The sequence below is a fragment of the Danio aesculapii genome, unplaced genomic scaffold, assembly GCF_903798145.1.
Source record: "Danio aesculapii unplaced genomic scaffold, fDanAes4.1, whole genome shotgun sequence".
NCBI classification, from domain to species: Eukaryota; Metazoa; Chordata; class Actinopteri; order Cypriniformes; family Danionidae; genus Danio; species Danio aesculapii.
The window spans coordinates 17,501-26,038 of record NW_026613847.1 but is presented as its reverse complement, the minus strand read 5'-3'; the positions used below and the strand labels follow the sequence as shown (position 1 = coordinate 26,038).

Here is an 8,538-nt window from a genome sequence, read left to right as displayed (position 1 = left end):
TTTTTTTTTAATTTACACTGCCTGACAAAAGTCTTGTTATGGATACCAGTTGTAAGAGCAACAATGAATATCTTGACTTCTAGTTGATCATTTGGAAATTTGGCAGAAGGTAGATTTTTCTGATGAATCATCTGTTGAGCTGCATCCCAATCATCACAAATACTGCATGGACCCAAGATTCTCACAGAAATCAGTCAAGTTTGGTGAACGAAAAGTCATGGTTTGGGGTTACATTCAGTATGGGGGCGTGCAAGAGATCGGCAGAGCGATGGCAACATCAACAGCCTGAGGTATCAAGACATTTGTGCTGCCCATTACATTGGAAACCACAGGAGAGAGCAAATTCTTCAGCAGGATGGCGCTTCTCATACTTCAGCCTCCACATCAAAGCTCCTGAAAGCAAAGAAGGTCAAGGTGCTCCAGGATTGGCCAGCCCAGTCACCAGACATGAACATTATTGAGCATGTCTGGGATAAGATGAAGGAGCAGGCATTGAAGATGAATCCAAAGAATCTTGATGAACTCTGGGAGTCCTGCAAGAACGCTTTCTTTGCCATTCCAGATGACTTTATTAATAAGTGATTTGAGTCATTGCAGAGATGTATAGATGCAGTCCTCCAAGCTCATGATGGAGTCGGACACAATATTCATTCTTTTTCCACATTATTGCTGTTGTGACTTTTGTCTAAGCAAAGTCAGACCTTACTGTCCTAATTAAATAATTAAAAATCAAGACATGATCATATTTTATTTTGGTAAAATAAGCATAATCTAGAGGACTCCGCCTTTCATTTAAGCTACTTCTGATACCAAACTTAAATAGACGACAAGACTTTTGTCAGGCAGTGTAGTCATAATAATTAGTTTTTATGAAATGAATTATTGAATTAATTATTGTTTTAAATCGCATTATAAAGCCGTCCATTTTGATTTAATAGTGACTATATGCTAATTACTGAAAACTCTCTTGTATTTAAAGCAATATGAAAGTAGGGTTAAATTCCGTAACTATTACAAATACAGAAACATTTGCACAAAAACACACAGCACAAACTGTCCTGTTTACCTTCATAGGAGGGTATCGATGGTACGGCGCAGAGCCTGTTGCGAGTTCAATGGCAGTGATTCCAAAACTCCAAATGTCAGCTTTGAAGTCGTAACCTCGTACCTGTGGTCACATGATATGCGAACAGACTATTAGATGTTGAGGACACACTGGGTCAAAAACAAACAACGGTAGAAACCGAATGATTAAACAGTCTAAATAGTCTAATGGTAGTAATAATTAATAGCATTGGAAAAAGACCTTCAGAATAGTCTAGTAAACATTTTCACAGTTCCTAGATCCATCATATTTTACAGCAGATGATAAAAAAAACTTTGGCTCTGTGGCAAAAACACAGTGAGCATTTGCTTCTTGGAAAGCATCTCTGTTTCCATTGATCCAGAGATTGAGCATCATAATGTTACTGTAGGTTTGATTTTCTTATAATATATTATACTATTATTATACTACAGTTAACAATTATTACTGTATGTTAGATTTCTATATTACATTATACTATTATTATACTACAGTAATCTATTTTTAATGCATGTTGTATTTTTTAGAATATATTATACTGTTATTATACTACAGTAATCTATTTTTAATGCATGTTGGATTTTTTAGAATATATTATACTACTATAATACTACGGTAAACTGTGTTTGATTTTTTTTACAATATATTAAACTTTTTATAATACAGTAAACAATTTTTACTGTATATTAGATTTTTATAACATAATATAATATAATATATTAGATTTTTATAATATAATATAATACTAGATATTAAAGTTTGAGGACAAACTTTATGGTGGCTTGAAAAGCCGAGTCTGAATTAGCATGTTACTAGCATGAATTAGCAAGTAACTAGCATGATTTCAACATAAATTAGCATGTAACTAGCATGATTCTAGCATGAATTAGCATGTTACTAGCATGTTTCTAGCATGAATTAGCATGTTGTTAGCATGAATTAGCATGTTTCTAGCATGATTCTAGCATGTTACTAGCATGTTACTAGCATGTTTCTAGCATGAATTAGCATGTTACTAGCATGATTCTAGCATGAATTAGCATGTTACTAGCATGTTTCTAGCATGAATTAGCATGTTACTAGCATGATTCTAGCATGAATTAGCATGTTACTAGCATGATTCTAGCATGAATTAGCATGTTATTAGCATGATTCTAGCATGAATTAGCATGTTATTAGCATGATTCTAGCAGGAATTAGAATGTTATTAGCATGATTCTAGCATGAATTAGCATGTTATTAGCATGATTCTAGCATGAATTAGCATGTTACTACCATGATTCTAGCATGAATTAGCATGTTACTAGCATGATTCTAGCATGGATTAGCATGTAACTAGCATGATTCTAGCATGAATTAGCATGTTACTAGCATGTTTCTAGCATGAATTAGCGTGTTATTAGCATGATTCTAGCATGAATTAGCATGTTACTAGCATGATTCTAGCATGAATTAGCATGTTACTAGCATGTTTCTAGCATGAATTAGCATGTTACTAGCATGATTCTAGCATGAATTAGCATGTTACTAACATGTTTCTAGCATTAATTAGCATGTTACTAGCATGTCTCTAGCATGAATTAACATGTTATTAGCATGATTCTAGAATGAATTAGCATGATTCTAGCATGAATTAGCATGTTTCTAGCATGATTCTAGCATGAATTAGCATGTTACTAGCATGATTCTAGCATGAATTAGCATGTTACTAGCATGTTTCTAGCATGAATTAGCATGTTACTAGCATGATTGTAGCATGAATTAGCATGTTACTAGCATGATTCTAGCATGAATTAGCATGTTACTAGCATGATTCTAGCATGAATTAGCAAGTTACTAGCATGTTTCTAGCATGAATTAGCATGTTACTAGCATGATTCTAGCATGTTACTAGCATGTTTCTAGCATGAATTAGCATGTTACTAGCATGTTTCTAGCATGAGTTAGCATGTTGTTAGCATGATTCTAGCATGAATTAGCATGTTTCTAGCATGAATTAGCATGTAACTAGCATGATTCTAGCATTAGTTAGCATGTAACTAGCATGTTACTAGCATGATTCTAGCATGAATCAGCTTGTTTCTAGCATGAATTAGCATGTTGTTAGCATGATTCTAGCATGAATTAGCATGTTACTAGCATGACTAGCATGTCGCTATTGTGTTGCTAGCACCTTTCTAGCAAGATTAGCATGTCAGTAGGATGTTAAAACTGTTAGCGTGTTAGAATAGCTAGTTACAGTCTCTGGGACAGTTGCTAGGGTGCTGAAATTGGTTGCTAGGGAGTGGCTAGTAAGTTTAAAGGTAATCAGTGATTGGCTGCTGGCTAGACTGAGTTGAATGAGGCCAGACTCTAGTCTGTAGGACAGTCTGATGCAGAGTTATGAGCTCACAAAGGTTGATCCAATGTTAAGTAAATGGGAGTCTTTTACAATGGAAGTCTATGGGACAGTTGCTAGGGTGCTGAAATTGGTTGCTAGGGAGTGGCTAGTAAGTTTAAAGGTAATCAGTGATTGGCTGCTGGCTAGACTGAGTTAAATGAGTCCAGTTAGAAGTCTGTAGGACAGTCTGATGCAGAGTTATGAGCTCACAAAATTTGACCCAATGTTAAGTCAATGGGACTTTTGGGATTTTTCTGGGTCGTTTTTCGGAAAACCCAAGGTCGGATCAGTTAGAAAAGATATAGCAACCCGAGTCAGACCAGTTTGAAGGTTTGACGAAAGTTTGAAGTATGTAGCTTGAAAGGCCTAGGAGGAGATACACTTAGAAATTAGTCTCAGAAGAAGAAGAAGAAGAAGAAGAATAATAATAAGTTTAAGATAGATAACAGTATGCTGGCTTTTCAAGCCACCATAATAATATAATATAATATAATATAATATAATATAATATAATATAATATAATATAATATAATATAATATAATATAATATAATATAATATAAACTATTTTAATAATAATAATAATAATAATAATAATAATAATAATAATAATAATAATAATAATAATTCCTTACATTTATATAGCGCTTTTATGGGCACTCAAAGCGCTTTACACATTGGGGGAATCTACTCATCCACCACCAGTGTGCAGCATCCACCTGGATGACGTGATTCCAGCCATTTTGCGCCAGACCGCACACCACACAACAGCTGATTGGTGGAGAGGAGACAGCGTAATTAAGCCAATTATGATATGGGGATGATTAGGAGGCCATAATGGACAGAGGCCAGTGGGCAGATTTGGCCAGGATGCCGGGGTTAAACCCCTACTCTTTTTCAAAGGACATCCTGGGATTTTTGATGACCACAGAGAGTCAGGACCTCAGTTTAACGTCTCATCCGAAAGACATCGCTCACTGAGCAGTATAGAGGCCCCATCACTATACTGGGGCATTATACAGCCCTGCTTAGCTTCAGTGGGCGACCATGTGAGAGTTGCAGAGAGCTAGCTGCCGGCTGTTTGATTTTTAAAAATTATTTTACTGTATGTTTGATTATATATAATATTTTATCATTTTACATTATTATATTACAATTAACAATTTTTACTGTTTGATTTTTTTGATAATATATTATACTATTATTATATTACAGTAAACTAAACTATCATTATACAACAGCAAATCATTTTTACTGTAAGCTTGAAGTTTTAAAAATATATTATACTATTTTTATACTACGGTAAACTATTTTTACTGTATGTTTGATTTTTATAGTAATTTGTCCTATTATTAATTTCTGGCAGCTTTCCCATGTGGTCTCCCATCCAGGTACTGACCGGGCGCAGCCCTGCTTAGCTTCAGTGGGCGATAATATTTTAATATTTAAATATAATATTTTATCATTTTACATTATTATATTACAATTAACAATTTTTACTGTGTTTGATTTTTTGTAATACAAATGCATATGCTATTGTTATACAACAGTAATCTATTTTTAATATGTTAGATTTTTTCTAATATATTATACTATTATTGTACTATAGTAAACAATTTTACTGTATGTTTGATTTTTTATATTATACTATTATTACACTCCAGTTAACACATTACTGTATATAAAACATTTTTATAGTATATTACACTATTGTTATACTATAGTAACTATTTTTACTGTACATTTGATTTTTTTAAATATATTAAACCATTATTATACAACAGTAAACCATTTTTACCATATGCTTGATTTTTTAAAAATACATTTTACTCTTATTATATTATATTATATTATATTATATTATATTATATTATATTATATTATATTATATTATCGTAAACAATTTTTACTGTTTGATTTTTTTGATAATATATTATACTATTATTATATTACAGTAAACTAAACTATTATTATACAACAGCAAATCATTTTTACTGTACACTTGAAGTTTTAAAAATATATTATACTATTATTATACTACAGTAAACTATTTTTACTGTATGTTTGATTTTTATAGTAATTCATCCTATTATTATACTACAGTAAAAAATTTTACTGTACATTTGATTTTAGAATATATTACACAATTATTATACTACAGTAAATCACTTTACTGTATGTTTGATTTTTTAATACATTATACTATTATTATACTACAGTAAACTATTTTACTGTATGTTTGATTTTAATACATTATACTATTATTATACTACAGTAAATCACTTTACTGTATATTTGATTTTTTAATACATTATACTATTATTATACTACAGTAAACTATTTTACTATATGTTTGATTTTTTATAATTTATTACAGTATTATTATAATACAGTAAACAATTTTCACTGTTTGATCTTTTACAATTATATTATAATATTATTATACTACAGTAATCTATTTTTGTATGTTTAATTTTTATAATATAATACACAATTATTATACTACAGTAACTTTACTGTATGGTTGATTTTTTATATTATATTACACTATTATTATAGTACAGTAAACTCTTATTATACTACAGTTAACAAAATTTTACTGTATATTAGATTTTTTTATAATATATTATACTATTATTATACTACAGTTAACAAATTTTACTTTATATTAGATTTTTTATAATATATTATACTCTTATTATACTACAGTTAACAAAATTTTACTGTATATTAGATTTTTTTATAATATATTATAATATTATTATACAACAGTTAATAATTCTAACCGTATTTTAGATTTTTTATTTATTTATTATTTTTGAAACACAACAAAAACTCAAAGTAAGAAAAGTGTTGATGTTTTCTTTTTGCTGCTTAAATACTGTTGGTTTTTGGAAAAGATTTAAGCGCTATATTGTATAAGCGCTATACAAATAAAGGTGAATCTTCTGCACAAACTGACCTGCTCCATCACTTCTGGTGCCATCCAGCAGGGAGTCCCAACAAACGTCTTCCTCACTTTGTGTCTTGTGACATCTCCACCGGTGGCCAGAAAAGCACTCACACCGAAATCTGTGAAGCCAAGTAAAACTGCTCAGAAATCAAAGAGAATTAAATATTTAGACAATTTAAAACTGCAGATCGTTTCCTGTGAAGTTTGGGTTTAGGAGTCGGGTTGATGGAGGGGATAGAAAATACAGTCTTTACTTAATAAGAGTTATTACGATTATGGTCCCCATAAAGATAGCTGTACAAGTCTGTGTGAGTTTGTGTCTGTGTTAGAGCTGCATGATATTGGAAAAAACTTACATTGCGATATTTATATTTTCTGCAATTTATATTGCAATATTTCACCAAAATAACTTGAATAACTATTTGAAAATAAGTAATACTTTTATATTTTTTGGGATGATTTTATAGAGTGCATTTGCATTACCAGCATAGATAAATAAAGTAGAGCAACAATATAAATACACACTATTCAGGTACAAAAATAAAATCAAACATACAATAAGGTTGTATATTCGGTCACACTTTATTTTGATGGTCCGTTTGTTGAATTTAAGTTACATTGCCTCTACATGCAAGCTAATTCTCTAATTAGATTATAAGTAGACTGTAGGTTGGGGTTAGTGTAAGTTGACATGTACTTGCAAAGTTTCTTAAAGTCAGTTAAATGTCTGTTTAGCATCGGTATCAACAGATATTTAGCAGACAGTCTAATAATACTCATATGGACCATCAAAATAAAGTGTTACCTGAAATTCAAGTTTACATTATAAGAAAGGCTATTTTAGAATTTAGGAGCCATATATAAAAATGCTCGACCTCCTTTAGTTGACTTAGACCTTGATGCTAAATTATTTTTATGTAAATTAACTCCCTTGATGTTACAACAATGTAACAGTTTCTTGTTTTTCATTGGAAGATATTTGGAGGAATGTTGGATACTGGTAGCCATCTCAGCTGGCACCTTGACTTTAAAACAACAGAAATTAACTGAAATTCTATTCAATTCAAGTTTACATTTTCAGGAAGGCTATTCCACAGTTTAGGAGCCATAAATAAAAATGCTCAACCTCTTTTAGTGGACATATCTAAATGCTAAATTATTTTGATGTCAATTGACTACCTTGATATTACAAAGATGTAACGATTTAGTTTTCCATTGGAAGATATTTCGAAGAATGTTGGAAACTGGTGGCCATTCCAGCAGGCACCTTGGCTTGACTTGAATATCTAAATGATTTAAATAATAGATAACTTAAGGTGACAGTTGTTAGTACTGTCGCCTCACAGCAAAAAGGTCGCTGGTTCGGTTTCCCCCACAGTCCAAAGACATGCGATACAGGTGAATTGGATGAACTAAATTGACCGTAGTGTATGAGTACATGTGTGAATGTGTGTATGGGTGTTTCCCAGTACTGGGTTACAGCTGAAAGGGCATCCGCTGCGTAAAAGGTATGCTGGAATAGTTGGCGGTTAATTCCACTGTGGCGACCCCTGATAAATAGGGGACTAGGCCCCTATAACTGTACATAACAGGGTTGGGCAATGTCGACCAATTTGGCATTGTACAATGTCTAACGTGAAACATCGCGATGGACGATGGCATTGTTGTGGTAGGCGGCGGTGAATTAATTATTTATGATTAATTCATTGATAACAAACTAATTATTTGTAGTCTACCGTTTCAATTACCTGACCAGCAGGGTCTTAGTTTTACCCATAACCAAATCATAAATAAATACATATAAGATCCACACATAATTACCACCTGTCCATTACTTTTTCCATGAGACTCTGGCATGAATAGGCAGAGTGATCTGTGTCGTTATAATGGCGTCGATAAACTTGGTCGGTAAAAATGGTGCACAACCAACAGGAACCAACCAACAGTATCTGAGGTTTTCACTAAAATGACTAAGTACAAGCGTCAAAGCAAAAGATTGAAGCAGTGTACTGACGCTGTGACACGTTACCTGATAGATTCAAAAGACTGAAGAGTCGTTAGATAGAGACAAGATTAATTAAATATCACGTTTAACATCTATAGTGAGACGCGATCCAGCGG

The 8,538-nt window shown here is 32.1% G+C and overlaps 1 protein-coding gene across 1 annotated transcript in view; it reads right to left on the bottom strand.

The window, feature by feature from the left end:
- Positions 1-1,066: 1,066 nt before the first annotated feature.
- Positions 1,067-8,538, bottom strand: part of LOC130220464 (serine/threonine-protein kinase OSR1-like) — a gene marked incomplete at both ends in the record, with an annotated part of 17,535 nt that continues 10,063 nt past the window's right edge. The window contains 2 exons of the mRNA XM_056452743.1: positions 1,067-1,168; positions 6,427-6,536. Coding sequence (XP_056308718.1) covers positions 1,067-1,168; positions 6,427-6,536 — 212 coding nt within the window. The remainder of the gene's footprint in view (positions 1,169-6,426; positions 6,537-8,538) is intronic.